The following is a 24,622-nucleotide window of genomic DNA, read 5'->3' on the forward strand; positions in this document are numbered from 1 at the left end:
TTTTTTTCGTTAATGAAAAGCAAAGAAAAAAAAAAAAAATAAAGAAACAAACGGACGGACGGATGGATGAAAAAAATCGTCTCGCATTTCGAGTTTCAAATTAGACTCCGCACAGGTGTGTGTGTGTGTGTATGTGTATACCTTATACGTGACTCTCGTAGAGGCGGCGAGCGACGTTGTACCCTCCGTTTTCGGTTCCACATTCGGAATTCTAAACAATTTCGCTCACATCTCGCTCGCCCGTTAATACAACGAGGTTGTTGCGGAGTTCTGTAATTTCGAGCGGCCGGATTCCGGGGCCGATTCGCAACCCGAACGCTCTCGTGTCTCTCCAGATTTCGGATCGAACTCACCCCAGCCCACCCGACTGGAAGGGCGAGAAGAACGAGAGCGGCGCGTGTCCGACGACCGCGTCCCCGAGATTCGCCCCGAAAAGAGATAATTCGCAACGGAATATGTGGAAGAAAATTTCTCGACGAAGAAAACACGAATCGCTACGTACGGAGAGAGAAAATAAGAAGCGTTTCGACGTCGTTAAGGAGACAATACGGTCGAAGATCGTCGATAATTTACGCCCCAGTTGAGGCCGATGCAACGACCTCCGATTCGCGGATCAATTGTTGGTATAATAATTTTATTTACGACGTTCACCGGTGTAGTAGCCGTGGCCACACCCTCGCGTACGGCGAACGAGGATAGAAAGAAAGAGCTCGCAGCGCGTCGTCTCATCCTCGCAAAGCATCGCTGCTCGATTCGTTAACGAAGCATAAATTAGTCGCGGTCGTTAAAGTCCGACGATACGGGGTAAGCTCGTGTGTGTAAATTCAGAAATGAAAAGTTTCGGAGAACGAGGTGGAGAAAGTGAGGTATGAGAAGATAACGAAAATTCAATCTTTCGAAGGATTTCGAGGCGAACGATCGAAAAATTAAAAAAAAAAAAAATCGCGCGTCGACTCCGCGCGCCCGAAAATCGGACCACAAATCGAGCTTCTTCGCGTCGCGATACGAGGAGAGCGAGGAGCCGTCGTCTCTCTACTAGAGTAAATCATTGAACCGCAGAAGAGGAACGAGCGGCAGAATTTCACGATCAACTTTTGCAAGCACGCCCGGTCGATTTTCTTTTTACCCTTGATTATATTTTTTTCATTTATTTATTATTTTTTTCATTTTTCTTTATCTCTATTACACACAGTCTCACTTGTTTTCATCGCCAACTCGGGCAACGGCAATCGAACGAACGAACGAACGAACGAACGAAACCGACGGCCAAACTAACCGAGCGACCGGCGAAACGCACGCGAGTCGAGCCACGCACAATACGCGCGTTGTTCGTCGTCGCATTCCAGAGTCACACGAACACGAACACGAACACACACGGGGGGGGAGGGCACGAGTTTTCTCTACACTCGTACGAGTCTCTACCGGATCTTACGTGTACGTTATTGCACGTACCGAGCGACTCTCGGTGCGGAATAACCGGGGAGGAGAGTAGAAACGTGTAAGTGAGGGACAAGGAGAAGAGAATCCCTATAAGGATCGGTACAGGGTATACCTCCGATGGAGCTGCGGAGTGATCGTTAACGAGAAAATCGAATTAAGTACGCGCGAAGATTTACATTCGAAGCGAAAATCGTAACGATTTTCTGAAGAAATGATTACTATTTTTTTTTTTTTTTTAGGGGGGGAATATGTCGGAGGGTCTCCTTTGAATGCGAATCTCGGTTGGCGGTACGCAGGGGTTGAACTTTGACAGCCATCTTGACGAACGCGTTTTATCGAATATCCTGCAAACCGTGCGTTGCGAATTAAAAGCAACGAAGATCATTTTTGTAGATGACAAAATTCTCTGTAACTTTTGTTCAAAAAGTTTTTTCTGTGAAATGCGTAGATTTTCGTTTATAGAGCGTCAAATTTACTCAGAGCGAACATGGGGTTGTTCGAAGAAAACAAAAAGGAGAAGTTTCGCAAATATTTACAATAGAATAATCATTTTTAGTCACGCGATACAGCGTAGCGATGTACGGTCTAGAGGATCGCGAGGTAAGATTTTTGGTGGAATTTTTTTTTCTCGTTTCGAAGAGGACGAACAAATTTACCCGAATATTTGATATAGATTGGCGGGGGTCGGATGGAAAGGAGATAAAGTGGGGGAAGATTCATCGCGGGATATCGGAAAATGAGTTCTTTGAGTAAACAGGAAAGTAAGTTTTATTGAATTTAAAATTAGAGGCAAGAAAAGTTGGGCGAAGAAAGGGAGAGGTAGGTAGGCAGGCAGGGAGAGTGAAGACCAACAAAACGCTCGATCCACATCTCGGGATTCGTGAGAACTTTAATCTACTTTAGCATTAATCGAAATTAATAATTTTCGCTTTGGAACAGCTCGTTTTATTATCTCGATTCCCGTCTTCTTTTTCCATCGGATAAATTGCTGAAGGGGAGAAAAATGAACGAAAAATCGAAATTCACTTTCCCGCATCGCGCACTGTACGTTCCCTAGAAATGAATGAACAAGCGGAAGCGAAAAACGGCGAAAATTTGAAAAACACCGAATCACACGATCGTGCATCGATCACTTACCAAAACGTTCACCGGTGTGCTCCGAATAAACATTTTATACTTTGCATAAATTTCACTCTTAATCATTACTATCCCCTTACCTGAAACAGAAAGAAAAAAGAAGAAAGGAGATCAGAAATATTCGATGCCTAATTGATTTCGTTTGTTAAAATATTTAATCACAGCGTAATTCGAGAACTTGTATTCACGGTATTAAATCTTAATGGAAATCTGCAGGTGCTCGAAAGCTTTTATCATCGTTCTATAAAGACGCAATAAACGGTAAATGATATTGACATTTTCTGCAGTTAGTTTCTAATGTAATCAAGAAACTGTTCTCCTCTCATCTCTACGCTCTACTCATATTTTACATTTTGTATTATGAATCTACCGAATTGAACAAAAAAAAAAAGAAAAATAATCTAAAAGTCTTTTCATCAGATTCGTCGACGAATGTGGCGAAACGGAAGGAAAATAGAGGCGAGAAAGAATTTGGGATAAATTATTTACGGGGAGATAGGCGAGTAAGGATAATTTGATCGGCGTTGGAACAAAGTTTTGGACGTACATCGAGAAGGCGGCAAGAGGCACGTCCGTATAGCTGATTACACCGCGCGTTAAGTTACGATATTATACATCCATATACCATATGCGCGATATGTACGGCGTACCGAGGATACATATAGCTGGGGGATAATATACGAAACGAAGTCGAGAGATCAAGAGAAGCAACGGCATCAGCTGCCGTGAGGGGTGTATCGTGTGTATTAAGCAACCGCCGCGATAGATATAGGGGACATCAGACGCAACTTGTAATTTAATTAATCGTCACGGTCGTGTCACGGCCGCGGATATCGGCCTGATATAATTTTACCGAAATCTTCGCTAGGTACTCCGGAGGATGATAAATTGGTGAAACAGAATCGGAAAGCGAAACTGGAATCGAAATGATTACGAGAGATGAAGGTGAAGGGAATAGGAGGAAAATGAATATTTTCAAAATCGAACGGTCCAACATTTGAAATTGGTCGAACGACTATTGAATCAAAAAAAAAATTTCAAATTCTCGAGCAGCTGCGGATGACGGATCGTTCGATGCCACCAGATGGCAGCTGCCTGCGGCCTCTGGAAAACGGTCCACTCTGAAAGATCATTTATAGATCCCAGCATCTCGATCTACAGAACGGTGAAACGTGTTGCCTACACGTTTGGGTTTGTCACGATTCGTTGATGAAAACTTTTCGAATACAGAGAGGAGTCTTTCGAAAATGAAAATCGAATAGAACGAAAATTTTGTAACGCAGCTGCAGCGACAGGCGAACGATTATCACAATTTTCTGAATCGAATTTCGTTTCGGCGAACAAAAAGCTGGATTTTCAAAACCATTTATCGCAGTAAAAGAAAAAAAAAAATAGAAATAGGTTGGCTATTCCAATTGAAAAACGTTATGTGTATCGGCAATACTTTGTGTTCCTGATCGACGTGACATTTTTTTTGTTTCCTTCTCATTTTCCATGCATTTAATTGATTCGGTAAACGAAAAGAAGATTAAAATAGACGCGAATTAAACAAATTTTGTGACGAGGGAGAAAATTTTGTTGCAGTCAACTGCAGATCTCGATTATTTCATTTCTTTCTTTCTTTCTGTTTGGAAAATTGCGACCTAGGAATGTGTTTGAATATCGTCACTGAAATGTCACAATTTTCAGTACACGACAGTTTTTATTCGATCTGCGTTGTGCAATTTCATCAAATTCATTCGTTCGACCACAATTTGGACTTCCTTTGATTCAATCTAATAAGGAATTTTAGAAATAAGTGAAATGAAAATCATTGCTTCGGTTCGTCAAGAAACAGAAAAAAGTCACCACCATAATTTATAAGATGGTGTAAAACGATTTCCGCGATGGGCCAGCTCTGAACGCCTCACGAAACAAAGAAGCGATTCTTTCATCTGCTAATCTGAGATATTTGCCTTTGCTAATTGTAAGCTAAAACGGTAGAATTGGCAATACGCAACATCGAGTGTTCTGGAAATTACCGAAAAACAACGATTCGGTAATCGCAGAATTTTACATAACTCGACAACCCGACGAAAACTGTGCTAATATTGATATTATTGTTCGAATATCCCGAAATTCCGTACAAGTACAAATGAATTACATAACAAAGTTGAGCGTACGGGGAATAACGAAAACTCTATCACGTGAGCAAAACCCATCTGTTTTTTCGCACATGAACGACTCGTAGCTTCGTATAAAAAGCGTTGAACGTTCTCGGAAGAAGCAAGTTGCAAATTGACTACAACTACCGAATCATGTCGAAGTTCATCGTTCTCTCAGTGCTTTTGGCCGTCGGTCTGGAGTCCCAGGCCAAGCCTTCCCCAAACTTGGGTCTCCAACTCTTCAACAATGCCAATTCATTTATCGGACAGTCGGCCAACGACGCCATAAGTGAGATAAAAGACGCCGTCAACACTGGAATGGAAATCAGGAACTCGGTGCGCGACAACTTCCTTTCCATTTTCGCTCAACTGGCCGCTAGCTTCAATCCGATAAACAATATTCCCGCCAATATCCCGACCAATATTCCGACCAATATTCCGTCCGATATTCTGTCCAACATTCCGGCCAACATTCCGTCCGTTATTCCAACTGGAGCCATCTCAGCCGGTCTAGGTTCTGCGGCCAATGTTGCTGCCCTAGCTAACCCGAGCACAGCTGCGAATGCTATGCTCAACTTTGGTGGCCTAGGCGGCAGAAGCGCGGCCAAAGTAGAACCCGAATCCGAAGCTACCGTCGAAAACGACACGGAAACCGCAGCCGAAGAAGACGCCACATCCGATGTTCCTGCCAAAACTGAGAAAGCACCAACCGTTCAAAATCTATTGCCGAAATTCGGATTCTAAGTAATCAAAACGAAGCGTTTCTATCGAGGATGTTTTACCGGAAATAGATGGTCGTTGTACATCGATTGAATCATGGTTGCAGAGAGTGACGAGCATCTGGATTCGTTTTATTGTAATTGCGAAAGATTCAGCCGTTTAGCGATTATTCGCGAAGAGGCAATTTTGACGACACTGTGATTTCGGAAAACGTCTGAATTTCTCTCGCATTTGTGTGTCCGTGTATTTTGCAAAGAATAAATATTACCAACGTACGTATTCGCATTGCTACCTAACACCCGACTACCCAACTAACGACGTTCATAATTTACGAAGGACGTACAATAGCTTTTTACATTATAACGTACAAATGTCGAAGAGTTACCGTTTACGCGAAGGTAGAAACTATTTAATTCACCGTCATCATACCTATGCTTTGGGTGGGTTAAATGGTTTCCAGCTTTCGGAGTTACATGCCAATAACATTTCATTCGAACAAATTATATTGACGAACTCTACGTTGAGTTTGCTAATATTTGAACACGTGCCCGAAATTAATAGTGCCATCAGATATTGATGGCACTACGGATATACATAGATACACGTCGTATCTGGTGTATAGAATATCCGGAAGAGAGAGAGTCGGGATGTAATAAAAAAAATGGAAAGAGAAAGAACATTTTCAATTGAATATCAAACGAAAATGAAGTGAGACAATTTTTATTTTTTAAATCACACTTTTTTCTTTCTTTTTCAAATGTGTACGTGAAAGGTGTTCGGTCGTGAATGTATGGATATTAGCGAGAAACTAAATGAAATGAAATTAATTCGATGTTTGTCGCCATTATGTGCGCAGCTGAATGAAACCCGACAAAATTGAAAATGAAATGAAATGAAGAAAAAAGAGAAAAAAAAAAAAAAAATTGATAATTGAAACGTCAAACTCATTGCAAGTTATTAAAAGGAACAAACGTGTGCGTGATATAATATTTTCATGCTCGGAAATTAAGCGCGTGTAATTGCGCTGATTGAAATCGCTGGGTATATAATTTATACGTACGGCGTGTGAAGTATATAAAGGTAAAATCAAGAGTTGAGGAAACTGGGTTTGATCGTTTACTACAAAATTACAAACGACGTGAACCCCGCGGTGGCCGAATGTCAGCAGCAATCATCGATACCCAAATCAAAGCGAGTTAACCGAGTTAGGATACGTCGGGTAGATTCAACGGAAACGTAGTTTACCTACGGGATGTTCGTTTCAGGAAACGAATCGCTGTAAACGAACATTCCGTCAGAGTCGTACTGAATTTCCATCGCAAGTGCCAGCGCACTGGTCTTTTGTTGGAGACGAGACGCGTTACAACCACCAATTATCGAAACATAGAATCGGCAGCCCTTTCGAAATTCGACGATGAATAACCCGTTGTGATCCGAGGATCAGAATTAGAGGCGGAATCATGGCTGGGATTAATCGACAGCCGAGATTATTCGACGCCCTGATCGCGAAGAATGATAAAAAGAAAAAATTGGTCATTCAGCATTCGGAATTCAGTATCACAAAATGTCGTCCATCGGCCATTTTGTCAACGAGACGTTTCACCTGTTACAACACGCGGAAATACGCGTATCCTTGCGTAACGATGTTGTAAAGTGCGACAAAGGGGTTAGAGAGTGGGGATATGTCAGGTGTAAGAAGTGTAACGTATTTAATTTGATCACGTGTGAAATGTTATTCGAGATAAGACGTACGGGGAGCTCGCATATTTTCCCACGACGATAAACCCGCTCGCACGTATACCATCGTACCTATATACATATATATATACGCGAATATAAATGAATATAATAAATGTGTACAGATGTCGAATACGAAGATGTATGAACGTTACGTACAATACACGATCTTTGTACACCCATGTAAGGGTACTCTACAGCTGAACAATTTTCCGGTTTTCATTTTATCTGATTTTTCCTTTTTTTTCTCTCTTCCTTTCTTTCTCTCTCTCTCTCCCATTATTTCGATAACCTTTATTAGGACTGACTCGAGCATTCTCAGGTGTTAACGATATCTCCGCTTCTTTATTTTAGTTTTTATTTGAAAATCTTTCCTTTTTCTTTTCCTCACGACGTTTGTATTCCTTTTCAACACCGTCCGTAAACTTTCTAAATAATTTCCCATACGATTATAATTCAGTCGAATACCTAGAGTAGAACATCGTCGGTTTGAATATATTTCATGTCTTTTTTTCCCAAATTCATTGAATTATTGATCATATTTATTTTAATTTTTTACTCGCTCGCTTGTCTGTGAATGAAAAATGAAACAAAATGTACATTCTCGTTGTATCGAAACGTGTGAATTCAAATCGCACGACACAACGAGGAAAAATTAATGCGAATTCGCCCGACAGATCCGTCGATCGTTTCGATGTTCGAAGCTCAAAGTTCAAAGTTCGCGTACACGTAATTTATCACTGAAAGTTACGGTAAAAGTAGTTCGGAAAAAATAATTAAATGTGACTTCAAAATCGTGCTGTGGATATAAACGTGTGCATGTGCAAATGTTTGAAAATCCCTGCAAACTGAACGCGTTGCGGTACAGCGAAAAAAGAATAGCGAAAAGAGAGAAAAAAAAAAATGGAAAAAGTTTAAACTTCCGAGTCCTGACTGCAGCAATAGCACGGCAGCTGTTTAACGTTTTGCATATATACAAATGTTATGTACGTACATATATACATGTACATGTATATAGAAATTTCTATGCACTACCATCACCACCCGCTGTCTTTGTTACCGTATAATTGAATCGTGGGCGTAAACCAGGTCGTTTACGTTCAACTTGATTTTAACTATTCTAACTCTTGGAGGTTTCACGTACATTTATATGGGCAGATTATTATTATTACTATTACTATTACTATTACTATTACTATTACTATGATTATTATTGTTATACGGCGATAGCAAACTCTGCAGGGATCAGGAAAAGGTCAAATCGTACGATCTTCTCAAACGACGTCGCGACGCTTTGATAGTTAATGAATGTAAGTACACAGAGGACTGTCTCAAGTTAATTTTTCTCCCTTATTTTTTTTTTTCTTTCTTACTTTTTTCAAACGGTAAAGCGTGATTTTTTCTCGTCATCGATAACCGATATATTCTCTCTCTGTTGTAGGTACAATAAAATTTCAAATTAGAAAAAAATGAACCAATGTCTCGCTTGCAATTTTCGCGTTTGTATGTAGTTCACTTTACTCACCCCTTCGAGCTATTCTTTATTTTCATTTTCTATGCACATACCAAATAAATAACTTGGGAAAAAGTAAAAACCAAAAAAAAAAGAATTTTCTATTCAACGCTGATTGTTTTCTTGTTTGTTCAGGGAAACGTGCCTTTCGGTTACGACTAACCGTAAGTGTAGTTTTCGAATGTACAGTATACGGATCATATATTGTAGCGCCGGCTTATAAAAAGCTCCAAGTTCGTCGGGGATTTCTGCTTAGCTTATTTAGCGGTTGAGTCCGCGATGGCGATATCGGCGGCGGTGGCGGTGATGGTGGTTTGTATAATGTGAGAGCAAAAAAAAAAAAAAAAAAAACGATAAAAAAAGAAAAAGAAATAGCTCAAGTATTGAAAGTGTGGGTATACGTATAGGCGGCTAGTGGGTACGATCGCGAAGCTGTCGAAACTGACCAAACGACTCAGGGTTTATTTTAGAACACGTCTGGTCAACGGGTGTTGGTACTAAACGTTTACTTTTAATCGTCCTAAAAATCGGAAATACACCGATAATAATCGTTAGCGTGTTCAACACTCATCTAACGCGACGCGTATACGTGGGTGCAAAAAAAAAAAAAAAAAAGAACCATAAAAGATAGAAAGGAAAAAAAAATAAATAAAAACTTATCACGAATCGTTGAAATTACGATCTAGAAAATGAGAAAACCCAAGTTATGGTGGTGTAGCGAATTTTTTGTGAATTATTTCGGGAAATACAATTTTCTCATTTTTCGTTACATAAATTTTTATATACCCACCTGGAAATGTCGATTGAATTTCAGAGGACTCGGGAATTTTTTATTCCGCTTTACGTCTCTGTTTCCCGACTGCCCAGGTTTAACAACACGAGGAAAGAAAAAATGAATAAAAAATAAATAAATACATAAAAAAAAAGAAGAAGTGAGCTTTCTATCGAATTACCCGGTAGCTTTCAATCAAACTTTGATTGAATTCAGCCTCTGATCTTCGACTTTTATATATCCCAAGAAATCCAACACTTACAGCAGATATATAATATACTACATGAGGATATACCGGAGAACCGATGGTGAAAAAACGAGAAATTTAACACACGTTGAAATTGAAGGTTGTAAAAAAAATCGGAACAAGAGTTTCTTCGGAGAGCAAAAAAGGAATGGTGATTCTCAAATTTCTTCGATAAAAATGGAGAGAGAAAAAAAATCTTCGAATATGCGATGGCGCATATTATATGACTACACTATACACACAACGACTATAATAATATCGGATAGATGGCCCATTAATTTTCTACCCAAAATTCCAAGTTAGTGATTTTATCTGTGTAACGTATATAGATTTATATATTCAATACGACGGGTACGGACGGCGCCAGCCTGCACACCAGGAATGTAAAACATAACTCATAAAGTAGGCCTATAATACGAACGGAAGGGTGAGATAAGGGGATGAGAGGGGTGATGTTTTTACAATGGCGTTTTTGCCCCTCCGTCTCTCCTCGGCCGAGACGTACCGTAGTCGTATTTCCATGACGGTACGTAATCGTTACCGTAATTCACTCAACCCACCGCCTTATGTACCGAGCTGCACGTGCTTGTCAATTCCGTGTCTCGCGATAAAAATACATCGATTTTGTCTGCGTGGAACGAAAATTTCGAGAAGACAAGATATTCGAAAGAGAAAAATCACAAATCACAAATCCCTGATCCACTTTCTTCAAATTTTTTCATTCCTTTTTTTTATCCCACGAATTTGATGGGAAATTAAAAAGAAAAAAAGATAATTTTAAAAATTGATTTGCTGTAAAATTTTCTCACCCTTCGAAATCAAATAATGTCGAGATGGTAAAGAGAAAAAAAACTTTCGACATTTCATATTTCTATGAAGTTTTTTGTCCGGCTATAGAATATCGTTGGAGAATTTATTTTTCGTAACCAAAGTACACGGAATATCTGTATCGGTTTTTAGGGCGAGACGTTTGCGAATGGAAAAAAATGAAATGAAGTTCGCAATGTCGCCACTAAAAATGTCGATTATTACGACAAAAAAAAAAAAAAAAAAAAACGAATAGAATCAAATATGATGAATACAAAAAAAATCCCACACCAAAGGACGTTTCCAGTTATTTTATTTGCACGTTTTCGAAAAAATGATAAAAGTATAAAATAAATTTCACCGATCCGCACCCGGGGGCGATACGATAACAAATTTTTTTTTCACCCTGTACACACGTACACGTGTATATTATTTCGCAACGGATCCCACGTGATCGGGTATGCAACCGGCGAGACCTAATAAAAACGAAAAAATGTAAGACCGATATCTGTAGTCTATTTCTTTGAAAGGAAAAAAAAAAAGAAAATTTGTCTTCATACGCAAGATTTCCTCACCGAGCAGACGTGTGAAAAGAAAAAAAGTATAAAATAAAGACTTTGAAGAAAAAATGTCCAAAATACCTCCGAAATTGTCTATCAAAAATCGATTCGACTCACACTCGACTGTTGGAAGAGAAAAAAGAAAAAAGAGTAAGATATTTTCCCAAAGTATGAAATTGACCGTTGATTTCATTTTTCTACCCTCGTTTCGACGACCACCCCATTTTGGTTTTTTCACTATTGCCCCAATTCCGGTGAACAATTGTAAAGACCATTTTTCAATCCGATGGAGGTACGTAACATACCTACACATGCATTTATAACACCCATTAGCTACGGTCTGTTAAAGAAAACCGATATTTTTCAATCGAACGTTGAAAATAGAGAAGGCCGTTCGTGAATGCACACAGGTGTACGCACGCTCGTTGTGGATACTGCAGAAATATCTGCACGTACGTGATATAGAACACAAGTTTTCGCACATTCGAGTATTACGGAACCCCAATATACGGACGTGTAAATTTTCATCGCCGCGATCATTCATCGTCTGGCCACGTGTCTTTTGTTTCAACGAAATTGCAAATGGTTTCAATGCCGAAGCCCGCTGTAAACTACGATGTGACGATATACGTTTTGACGTACGGGGAACGAGTGGGGAAAAAAAAAAAGAGAAGTTTTTTTTTTTCATAAAGGAACAATTTCATAAATTCAACGAAAAACGTTCTAATGGACCGAGGACAAAACGAAACGAAAATTGAATTCTCTCTTTCCATCCTCCTACCCAGCTTCGCTTTTTTTCTTTCTTTTTTTCTCTCTTTCTTTCTCTTCGTATTCCGCGTCATTTCGAGTGTGAAAATTCTACCCGCTGTGTTTCGTTGTTGGTTTTATAATTATTCGTGCACACGCGATGAGAAGAGAGAGAAGGAAAAATGGAAGAAAAAATAAAGATCGTTGAACGAAAAAACGTACGTGGGCAAAGAGAAGAAAAGCATGTGACGTAAATTGCGAAACGACCCGCAAAACCACGTGCTTTCCTCGGCCCCGTCTGACGCGTGAACCCGAAGGGATTAATAAAATGATCAGGGACGTACGTCGCGACGTCGGAATGTTCGCGGCTATATACATACATGCGCTCGTGTGTATACCTATGCGCACAGCGTATAACGGCGTTAAATCTACTCCCGTGGCGAGACGTGGGGCGAGGGGGATAAAAAAGAGAAACTGAAAAAACTATCCGAAATTGGTTCTCTGCGGCGCATTATTATTGCGGGGTTAAGGTTGAGGTGTACATACATGGTCGTACGCGTGCCTCATATACGGACTACTTTCGATACGTTCGTCCTTTTAGGGTAGGAGGAAGAAGAAGAAGAAAAAAAAAAAAAAAGGAATAGCATTTCGAACAAATAAATGAAAGAAAAAGAAAAAAAAATTTAATTAAGTGATTCGAATCACGTCAAACAAAACGTAACGGATGAAATTTGAAATTTGACACGTGATCGCGCGGTAAATAAATTTGATTGAAAAATTTTATCCTCGGGCAATACTATGGGATTCATAAATAGGATAGACGGTAACGAATGATAATGCAAAAGTTAACGTTACACGGGATAACGGGGTGTCCTATTACGAATTATGATTAAAATTGAAATTCGAAATCCTTTTTTTTTTTTTTCACGCGACCGTCTCACGGAGATGACATCAGCTCACTTTGAGATAGCACAAATTGAAAAAATCAGCGATTTTTCGTTTTTCTTTCTACCTCTCAGTTTTCAAAAATTCATAACTGAAAAACGGTTACACTAAAAAAATTTGAAAAATAAATCACAAGATTGTTTTGAACCAAGAGCAAGGACAAGAAAAAACGTTGGATAAATCGAAGAGGTCTACTGATTTCCCTTTGTCGAAATGACTTGAAATTCCCCATATTATGGGTACATTATTCACGTAATAATCCCGACCTACTTTCATTTTTCATTTTAAAGAACAAAGAAATCACTTACGTTGCACCGAGATGTGACGCTGAATCGAATTTGACCGCGTACAGACGTAAGCGAAATGGACGAGAAGTATGAAAGAATATAAGGGTAGAAAAAATATGTAGGTCGATGTAGGTTATATAAGGCAACCCCGCGGACTGACAAATTTGGATAAGTAGGTAGGTACGTCGTACAGATTCTTTGCCCCGAAATTTATTTGATTCCATAAATCTCCCGTTACTGCACACATTCACTTTCATCTCGAGTATAAAAATCAAAGCAAAATTTATGCTACACATACGGTGTGTTGAACCAAAAAAAAAATAAAAAATAAAAATAAAAAATGATCAAAGAAAAGATAATACAGGATAATCGAATGAAAATAAATGAAAATGCAGAAGAAAAAACAGGGAAAATTAAAACAGTACCAATGACAGAATTTTCTATAAATATTGAAGGTACAGACCTACGGGTATTGTCACAGATAAGTTGAAGTAACCATCGGATTACGTGAGATCAAATTTTCGGGTGTACCAAAATCATTACATCTCTTGTCTGATTTCCTTTCGATCGAAAATATCGATAGGTGAAAATAAAAATTGAGAAAAGCGTCGATTTTAGATTTCGAATACCTACAACCGGACGGTTGATATCAACTTTTGGGAAACGATAAATACCGCGTCAAAATCTCACGGACGCATAAATTAAAATTAAAACGTGTATATAATTTGCAGGTACATAAATCATTTATTATAACTACGTACACGCTTGTACGTGTATGTATACATAGGTAAACATACATGTGTATTCGCAGTAATATAATCAACGCGTGTACTGAAAATATTTCTCTCATCCCTGACCTAGTCCTATAAAGTTCTGGTAATTCCGAAAAACGATACGAAAAAAATAACCTCATTAAAAATTTATCCGACACACGTTTCTTTTTTTTTCTATCAACATTCTTCGTACGTGCATTTTTTCTCATTTTTTTTTTCTTTTGATTTCTGGAATCGGGAAAAGAAGCACGATAATGAAAATGGTAAAATGAGAGGTATTTTTCTCTGGGATTTAGTTTTTTTGGTTTTTGTATTTTCTACCTGCGATTTTTCTCTCTCGCATGCGACGCCATAGAGCTTCAACTTTTCGCATCGGCCAATTTCCGCCTTTAGCGCTGAAACTCCGAAAAAATTTGTACTCTTTGACCTGAGACATTCTTCTGCTTCCGTTTCCAGTTTCACCACCAACTACCGATGTACCGTTAGAACTGCCGCAACGACTCTCGAAAGACGCGGCCGCCATAATTTTTGAGTTTTTAATTTTTTTCGCTGTTCATTGTTTCATAACGTTCACTTTCAAAGTTAACATTCAATTTTCACTGCAACACCCGATTTTTTCGCACATCATAAAACGACTTGTTAGCTCTCTTCTTATTTCATACATAGAATTTAGCGTTTTTCTCTATTTTATTTCTTTACGTCGCTTATCTTTGATTGATTTCTTTAAGGAACACGATTAAGATATTTTTTTTTTATCACAATTATAAAGTCAACGTATATGTTACAAGTATACGTTGGTTTCACCCTGTATAAATTCGCAATTTTTTTTCTTCCATTTTTTCCATTCATTTACTGAAATTATTTTCTCTCGCTCATTTTTTTGCCTTATAAATTTGATATAACATTTGTACGTTTCGTGATTGATTATAACGTCACCGTATCGTTTTAGGTATCGTCATTACTTTCTTAAATAATTCATCAATATTTGATATGAAAAGATTTTCAAAAAATAAGCACTTTCTCAAAAGTTCACTCAGGTATCGTGAGTCATAAAACGAAATCGAAACGATCGTAACTATTTGGTTTCTTTCTTTCGGTTTTTCACGTTTCAAAAATTAATCTAACGAATCGATTTCACTGACATGTACAACCGTTCAACATAAATAACTTTCCTATACGATTTTTTGATTATTTTTTATTTGATCCCATAATGAAATAATTATTTATAAAAAATTTCAAGTATACATATCTTTTTTTTTAAAGTTGTAAACACGTGTGCGTATATATCTATTTATTTTTTTGCTTTGCTTTTTTCTTTTTCTTCTGTCCCGTCGAACGAAGTTTCGAAAGATGAACCAGTTCATTCATTGAATAATCGAATTACCATTGTCATTTTAAACATTTTTATCAGCAGCACTCGTCGATGTTATTCCGAGTGCCAAAAATATAATCTCTCTCGTTCGCGTTTTGAGAGAGAAGGAAAAGAGGGGAAAACAGAGGGAAAAAGAAAGAGGGACAGAGAGAGAGAGAGAGAGAGAGAGAAAAAAGAGAAAGAAAGAAAGAGAGAGAGAGAGAAGGGAAGAAAAATTTGAAAAATTTTCAAACAGGTGCGTCGCGCGGCGTCGTCGTGTCGTCTAATCCGCGACGCTTTAATCTGTGGTTATCGCGTACGACGCTCTACGTACACTGCGCGAAGCGCCGCGACGCTTTTGATTGCCGACGTCGAAGTACCCGCGTTTCTAGCTATAGGTAGATACCTACGAAGGCGAGGCGGGAACCAAACGAGAGGCGCAGGCGTCCGATATATTTATTGTTATTATAAAATTTTCTTCGTAGCATAATAACGTGTTGAAACAAAATCGTTTATGTTCGTGTATTATTTATAATTTTACAAGCGAAAGATTCTGAAAAAAAAATAACGAAAAAAATCGATTCAGATATTCCGAACGCAACGTGTACCGATCGAATCTGGTACAGCGAACTCACAAGACCGTAGTCGTCATTCGGACGAGTTGATTTTTGAAAATGAAGAAAAGAAAATCGATAAACCGATAAAAATCCTCATCAGTGTATAATTACAGATCGGCGTAACCTTCGATGTGTAACACGTATAATGTATTGCGGTACATATGTGCAATCCGTGCGCCTAGATAATATTTATACACATACGTACATATATAAGTTCGGAGTTTGATTGATTTTGGAGAACAGCATATGGTATTGAATCTGCAAGCGTACAACATGAAGTTTGCCAAAGTTCTGATAAGTATTAAGTTATGTATAGAAGTCAAGTTTATATACCGCACTGTTAAAAATATATATATGTATTTGGTACGCATGTAACTACCCGGAGTGGATAAACTGATTTGTCTGGCGTCGCTGTACAGAGATCGCGATTCAAGTGGTTTCTTCATTGACGGAAATTCAACGTCGTCTGCTTACCTATACATTCCCATGTATACATAGGTAATCGTATACCCATTACACAGATGTTACGTAGACGTGCTGTACATAGGTACTCAACGTTCCTAATGTATATCTCGTAAATATGATATCCAAAGTCGCGGGGGTGGCGCAGCGCCATTGGCAAACTCTTCAAAAATAAGAGATGAAGATCGGAAAAAATTCCTCATCAATTCGAATGAAAATTGAACGAATTAAAAAAATGAAGCTCGTTCGATTTATGAAAAATAAAAAATATATCTATGGACAGCAAAAATAAAATGTGGAAGAAATTTCTGAAAAAAAAATTGGAACGTAGAATTTTATCTATATTCCGTGCATGCGTATATAATTTATGGATTTTGAATCCGACGTATATTTTTTTTCTCTCGTTTTTTTTCTCGGCGTAAATTTTTTTTCTACCCTTCGCCCCCCCGTCTTTCTCGTTGCGCGTATTGGAATATTAGATTTATTCTGTAGGAAGGCGGCGTCCGTGACTCGGCATGAGAATCTACACGTAATCAGCGTATGGAAGATTGACGAACGTTGACAGTCCCGAACAGCATAAATCTAGAAGAATCGTAACCCAATAACGGCGAAGAAGTGAAAAACGCCGCGGGCGCCAGCAAATTCAGTCAGCCAATCCGCCAGGCGCTTCTGATCATCGCGACGACGGGATGGCGAAAAAAAAAAAAAAAAAACAATTTGCGTCTTGAACGATGAGAAAAAAAAGTGATTCCAAAAAAATTTTATAAGCTCTCGAGTTTATGGGAACTTGACGGATTTCAATCATCGTTCAATGATAGTTTATTCAACGACGAACTGGAAAAAAAAAAAAAAAAAAACAAAAATTCAAAATCCGGTGAATAAAAAGAAATGGAAAAAAACTAACGAGTCGCGAAAAAAGCTTGAGAAAAAAAGTACCGCAAAGCACCGAATTTTGCAGTGGGAGAAAAAAAAAAATCAAGAAAAAACGCCCAGCTGGTTAATGCGTCTTCTATTTTTCATTTTGTCTCTGTTGAAATTTTTTTTTCGTCCCACCGTTTTTTTGTTGCGGGACAAAAGTCAATTTATTGTTATAATTACCGGCGCGTGCGGCACGCCGCGGGGGTGAATTCGTTTGAGGGAATATGTATAGTAAATATCACGTTATAAATCTTTTGTGTTAATTTACGAAGGACTATACGATGTGTACGTAAACCTGATATTTGTAATCTCTGAGACAAGGGTAAGTTTATGTAAAATGAAAATTAGTATATAGACTGCAAAGTTTTCGGTCGACGCTTTTAAAAGCTCCAACGTATTGTGCTCGGGCACGTTATTATATACCTGTAGCGCGGATATCGTCATACTGCAACAAATAATTACCCACTAGGTCGTACCTAGTCTAGACGATAAAACTTTCTCATTCGTATTACGGACGATGCGATATTATATTCTATAATTTTATAACACGTATGTATAGAGCATAAACTTTTGCAAAAACAAATAATTACGGAAAAACAGTTCAAAGTCTGAAACGTGCGATACTCGACTCGGCGCCGTTTCCAATTTCCAGATGCGTCAGAGGCAGAATTTTCGATAAAAAAACGATTGAAAAAATTGACAAAAAATCCCGGTCGTCGTCTGGCCGATTTACTTTCGGTAACTGCGATTGTTCCGAGTATTCGATTTCGTCGCACGATCGTCCTGGAGCCAGGAAAAATCATCCCGCAGTATCCGAAGAATTTCTGGATCAGTCCGAATCGAATATCAACGTAAATTTAACTCTGAATTAAACCAAACTTATGACGTAGTTTTATTGGAATAGGAAAAGTTATGTACACATAGGTGTGCGCCCGTGTGTGTGTGTGTATTTATGTATATATATATATATATATATATATATAGATATATACTTCCTCTTTTACACACGTACATAGATGAGAGACTCGCGAGCACCCATCCGGAAATCTGTTCGCCATTGACCAAAGGATCAAGAGAGAGGAAACTGGTCGAATTCAAGCGTTAAGTAATTAATCAACGATGCGTTAATTAATCATTAAAGGAAGACGACGCGGTGTTGAAAATCTATACACATAATCCTACACGAGATGGGAGAAAAAAATATTGGACAAAAAACCAAAAATAAAAAAAGATCAAGTTAAAAACGAACGGATCGATGTAACGATCTATCGTCTGAGAACTGCACGCAAGATTTTCACGTCGGAAATAAACGAAAAAATAAATGATTATCGGAGTTTCTTACTCACCCGATAAATATCGCTCGGATTGTGACCTCGGCTGCTGCAGCATGATCTGTAAGAAAAGAAGCAGAGAAAAAAAAAAGTATGTTACTTCAAACCGGACACAAAATTTTTCGCGACCTATCGCGGTGAAAGGAAAAATTTGAGTGATCCTGTGAGAGAAATTCTTAAAAAATGTCCGATTTATTTGAAACGCAGTTTTCAACGAAGTCAGAAGCAAAGTTTAATTCGCGCATGAGTCAAAGTATGAGGTATATCGGATAATGTTAAGTGTGTGTGAAAAGAAAATATATAACTAGTTTTGAGAAATTCTGATGGCACCTCGAAAACCAGAACTACTACGAGGATGAAAAAGATACTAAATAAATAAATGAATGGAGAAAAAACTTTTCGGTATTAGGCCCGCGGTGTGAAATCGTGCATGCTAATTTTCATCGAAACACATAAATTAAACCTAGACGTTCCCTATAATCGATCGATATATTTTCGTAAGACTTTTCAAAACGTTGAAGACCCTTTATGGAATCGATAAAAAATCGTCAGTCGTTGGTTCACTGCTGAATTATGACGAAAAAACGTCGTTGATTGGAAAGCAAAAAAAAAAAAAAACAAGATAAAATAGGAAATCGTTACTCATATTTCTATTTTTTCCAAAACAAATGGAAGAAGAAAAAAAATTCCTTTTATGTTATTTTTAACGATTGTCTAACCCAATCCCAGCGTGAAAAGCGTATGTATATACAGTCTTTTAATAGCCTGAAATCATTCACTCGCGAAGTTTTTTTTCTTTCTTTTCTTCTCTTTTTTTTTTTTTTTTTTTATTTCCTCTACACCTTTTTCTTCAGCTACTTCGTTCGCGCGGTGATTAAAAAACGAGATTTGTTTATCGCGAGAGGCACTTTGATAAATAACGTAAACTCAAAACGTTAAATATTTTCGACAATGAATATCGGGGCCAATATATCACGAACGAAGAAAGGTAAAATAAATGATAATTCGAAAGAAGGGGGAAAGGAAGAAAATGAATTTGGCGAAACAAGAATAGGATCGAGCAATGACAAAATTTCATTCCGATCGTCGCTCGCGTTCATGTGACGTACTCTGCGAAAAAAAAGCTCAAAGTTTATAGGGTTATGGAAAATCGAAAGCAAGAAAAAGAGAAAAAAAAAAAAAAAAAGGAAAAGGAAAAAAGGTGCCATGTATTGTATCCCAACCTTGCGGATAACCTACCCTAACCGTACGGAGTCTTTATCGCGCCATGGCGATCACCATCTCGTTACTAAAGGGTTAAAATGCATCATGCGAATAATTTGAATTTTCTAGTTCACCGCACCGCATCTACTTTGACTATCTATACCAGCCTCCAACCTTTTCTCGATCTATAGAAATAAATCGCGATCGCAGCACACGGCCGTCGACGTCATCGATACCAAGGTATATCGTAATTTACCATGAAATACTCGTTTCTCTTTTTTTCTTCTTCATTTGCTTCGGTGTAAAATAAAAAATAAAAAATAGAAAAGAAAAAAAGGAAAAAGATCTAGGCACCTTTGAGAACGAACTATACCTGTACATAAAATGTAATACACATACACGTATGTATATTACATTGGCTAGACATAAAAGTGTTGAAAAATTCCTCGTAGAAAAAAGTCTCTTTGAATTTTTTCCTCGTTTCCTTTGGTTGTTTTTTTCGATTTTTTTTTCCAATATTCATGCGCCTGAAAATGTTTGCCGTTCGGCTTATCCTCGCGAATGAAGGTGCAGTTGTATGAAAAGTACTTTTTTCCACGATTATATCGATAGTGGAAGTGACGTTTAATATCGTAGAGTGTTGCAGGAAATGAAATGAAAATACTTTTTGCGATTGAAGAAGAGAGAAAAAAAAAAAAAAAGAAGGAATCAAATTAAAAGAGAATCCGCGAATTGACGGTTGAAATTTCGGACGATAAACTCACCACCAGATGTTCGTCCTTCCCTTTCGAATCGTCACCGTTTTCCAGAAGTGGCGCACTGCTGCTCTTACCGCCCAATTCAACCGTCATTGGTTCGGGTTTTAATTGCAAGCTTGCAGCTGAAGGGGATGACGGCGCTCTGGGGGGCGACTCTAATAACTCCCCGGAACTCATGGAGCTGCTCGCCGTCCCGAAAGAACCTTTGAAAAAGCAGACAACATTCAATCTTCAAAAGCATCGTAAACGATCCTTCTTTTTTCTTCCTCTTCCACTTCGCATCGAGGATATCTTTACGAGGGGGGGGGGGAGGAAAATTTTCGGCGACTTACCGAGCGGCAAGTTGGTCGGTCTTAGGGGTTTAATTCTTGGCAAAGAATCGTCGAGTCCGCTGCTACTGTCGACGGTCTCCTGAGGGTACCGGTCGTCGTCCTGATCCCTGGTCTGGGTGTGGACACTTTCTCTCCTTACCCAAACGTCCTCTGAATTTTTATCGGATCTCGAATTGACCTTGGAAGGTCTCCGGCGTATCCTTTCCCAGGTCTCTTTGCGGTGACACTTGTTGTAGGTGGGCGCTGTCGGAGAGTTAAAGAAAATGAAAATAGAAATCGGTGGCGATTAGCGGGGGTAATCGGAGGGAGATCGAGGCGAATAAAAGCCGAACGATTCTCGGATGTTCTCTCACGTTTGCTCAACCTCCTTTCCGTGCTCCTTGGGGGGCTTGCGGTTCCTATGCCACTTTCCAACGGTGAGGATCTGTCCCTGTCGTTGACTTCGGGGGACAAACTACCGGACGATATTTCGTCCATGCTTTGCAAAAGGTCCTGGGAGGATGAGGACGATCTGTTGTCGTCGTCGACGGTGTCCTGCGGCGAACCTTGATCCAAGGTACTCTCGTCGCGGAGGGACTGAGAGTCGACCGTCGACTCGGCTAAATCGACGAGAGGCGGGGAAAAATTTGCGCTTTTATTTCGTACGTTGAACTTCGTCGAAGTTTGAATCGATCTCGGATTCGGGCGTATATCTCACCTCTCGGAGAGTCGCAATCGCTGACCCACATCGAACTCGAGCTTCTCGATAGGGCCGGCGACGTTTGGGTGCCGATTTCCGAGCATTCGACGTTCTCGATTTGCAGGGTGTTCGGAAAACACGACGACGAGCCGCCGGAACCGTTTCGCAGACGGGACAACAACGACTGCAGCGAAATCGGCAGCTGAAACGACATGCATTTTATCGAACGACTATGGGATAGAAAAATTCATCCACTCACCGATCCGGACCTGGCGTTCTGCTCATCGACGACTCGCCCCTTCTCCTCATTCTCCCGATGTATTTCCAGCGGATTTTCCACCGCACGCGACGAGGTGCTTCCGGACTCGTATTCCTCCTCGTTGCTTCTCGAGCCGCCGTTGCAACTTCCGCTCTCGATGTCGCACGAAACAGCGACGTCGTTTCCTTTCGAGTTCGATAGCACGCTGAACTTTTTCAATTCCACGGGGCTGATCTGCCTCACGTCTTTGTCCGACTCTGACAGCCTCTTCGCCGATACGTCGGACCTCAAGGTGAACGGCGAGATGGATCGCACGCTGCGTTTCGCGTCCGAATTTTTCGCGCCCCGGGATTCGGACTTTTTGTCGTTCGAGAGGTTCATCAGATCCTCGTCCGGCAGGGAAGACACCCTGACGAGGACGACGGCCTCCAAATTTTTGTTGGAAAAAACATTGGCGTGTTTTTTTTTCAGAAATTTCGCGAACGGCAGACGTTTCTCGTCGGTCGGTGTGACGGGCGCCGATTTCGTGTCCTCCGCTATGTTGTTCTCCAACGATTTCGACCGCGATATCATCTCGTGCGATTTACTGAAAACTTGCACGTCGTCGTAGTCGGGATCGGCCGGGCTGCTTCCTCCGGTGCAACAGATGCTCTCATTGTACTCGTTGAAATTGTTCGATTTTTTTCTCGTGGTTTTTATCGACGGATGATGGGGATTCTTTTTCTTCTTCTGTTGCTGCTGTTGCGAGGAATTCGGTAGGCTCGATTTTCTCGGTGCGTTTGTCAGCGGCTTCGGATGGTTGTACTTCGGGGGAAGTTTGTCGTGAAGTTCGTACGAGTTTTGTTTCAGCTGAAACGATCCGATCGCCGGATCGCTCGGTCCTCTTAATCCTATGTCTAAATTATTATTCTTTGGTAATATTTCACCGGCGTTATCGGGGGCGGCAAAGTTTTCGTTAAAACTTTTGGAATATCTCCGGTTTTTCTCGTTCTCATCTAAGCGTAAGGGTAGACTAGATCCTGTTTTATCGAAATCATCGTTATCGAGTTCGCGGTGGTCGATATCGGCGCGATGATGTACGATAACGTCGTTCGGTTCGTCGTAATCCGAACTGTAAATATCGACGTCGTTCACATCCCGGCTCGATTTGACGTTCCTCCCTTCTTTTCTTCGGTTTTTCAAAAAGCTCAACGGAAGACTCGAGCTTTTTCTCCTATCGTTGAGAACCGCAGTTTCCAATTTATCTCTAGGTTCGTCGTAGTCGGAGTTCAACAATTTGGGGCAACCGGTATCGAGTACCCCTTGGTTGTTCGACGATTTTTCATCGCCTTTCGAAAATTCCGATTCCGAGCCGTCGTCGCTATCGGATATACCGAATTCGTTCAAAAGTTCCCTGTACTTGACCGGGGTGTCCTCGTGTTTCACCGTCAAATTCCTCCTCTTCGAATTTTTCGAAACTTTCTCATTATTCAATTCGCTTATCTCCTTAGCGATGAAGTTATTCAACTCCGCCAAAATATCGTCCGACCAATCGGCCTCCAATTTTTTGACTCGGCCGTTTCTGTCGCTCGGCAAACAAGCCCCGCCGAATCCCTCCGAATTCTGTCTCCTCAACAGCTGGCTGCTCTTACTCGGCAGAGACTTCGTACCTAGCGTACGAATCGCGCTCGATCCCGACCACCTCGGCGTCGAGTTCCTCGGCGTCGCCGAAGGATCCGGGAAACGCGGCTCCTCCTCCTTTTCGGCCGACAAAATCAGAGGCGTCGACGGAACCGACTCTATGATCTCCCCGATTTCCTCCTGCAAGGTAAAAAAAACCATGAAAGAAAAACATCAACTTCCGCTCACAGAGAAATATGTCCTGCTCGGCCTAATGTCCCGCGATGAAAATTATGGAAATTTTCAATAAATCGCGACTAGTTTCGCAATAATTATTTCACGCCGCTTGCCCACGCCGGTCGTTTAGTTACGGTTGATCGGAATAATAAACTGCCTCGAGCAAATCGCGAGTTATTGAGCCCTAGTTATGCTCGAATGATTTTCATCGGCGAAAGAAATTTCCACGGTGGGTATAAGTCGCGTCGTGAATTGTACACCGATTGTATGTATATATGTATATATATATATACGTATGATATCCGCTCAAATAGATTTCGAATCGACAAAAGGATTAAGGAAAAGAAAATTTTTCTCAACCGTTGCGCGGCAGCAGTCGACGACGCATAGCAAATAACAATGACAACCGTGTAACAACAAATTAATAAACGACACGATATGAAATAAATTCGAGTCGTATGGATCGATTATTGAGTGTCGCGTGTTGATAAATTTCTATGCGAACGTACGATAAAAATCTGGTTTTAGAAATCGGTGTAAACAACGTCCATATACAATATTAAAAGATTTGCAGCTGATGACGTCACCCCTCAAGAACTCATCGGTACATATCTGTGAGTTATGCTTCTGACATCGACGTTAGCGGTGCACGGTTAAACTGCAAATGATATTGAAAAAAAAGAAAACGAACGACAGAACGATGGGAGATGGAAATTCTGACACGCCGATAGGCCGACTCTTTCAGCAGATACAGCAATTTTGTTTTTTTTTAACGCAACCGATTTTCTTCTTCTTCTTCTTTTTTTTTTTTTTGGTTTTTTTTTTTCTATCTCTCTGAATCCAGAGAAGGCATCGCGTATCGCTGCGTTGAATAATATCCGCGAGACCTGTCAACCGCATCTCGATCAACGCTGCGACCGTTCGTATATATGTTTAATAAATTTTGTGCTAATATAAATTATTCAAAAGCTCGACGAACGCGAATGTGAAGAAGAAGAAGAAGAAGAAACAGCAAGAAGATAAAATGATCGGAGTATTAGGAAAAAA

The 24,622-nt window shown here is 39.8% G+C and overlaps 1 protein-coding gene across 2 annotated transcripts in view; it reads right to left on the reverse strand.

Annotated features, from left to right (window-relative positions):
- Positions 1-24,622, reverse strand: part of LOC105686059 — a 100,519-nt gene that overhangs the window by 48,079 nt on the left and 27,818 nt on the right. For both annotated transcript variants that reach the window (XM_012400623.4, XM_048657538.1), the window contains 6 exons: positions 21,740-23,539; positions 21,499-21,682; positions 21,155-21,400; positions 20,802-21,044; positions 20,476-20,672; positions 18,524-18,569 (listed from right to left, as the gene is read on the reverse strand). In XM_012400623.4, coding sequence (XP_012256046.2) covers positions 18,524-18,569; positions 20,476-20,672; positions 20,802-21,044; positions 21,155-21,400; positions 21,499-21,682; positions 21,740-23,539 — 2,716 coding nt within the window. The remainder of the gene's footprint in view (positions 1-18,523; positions 18,570-20,475; positions 20,673-20,801; positions 21,045-21,154; positions 21,401-21,498; positions 21,683-21,739; positions 23,540-24,622) is intronic.

This window comes from Athalia rosae, chromosome 6 (genome assembly GCF_917208135.1).
Source record: "Athalia rosae chromosome 6, iyAthRosa1.1, whole genome shotgun sequence".
In the NCBI taxonomy this organism is placed as follows: domain Eukaryota; kingdom Metazoa; phylum Arthropoda; class Insecta; order Hymenoptera; family Athaliidae; genus Athalia; species Athalia rosae.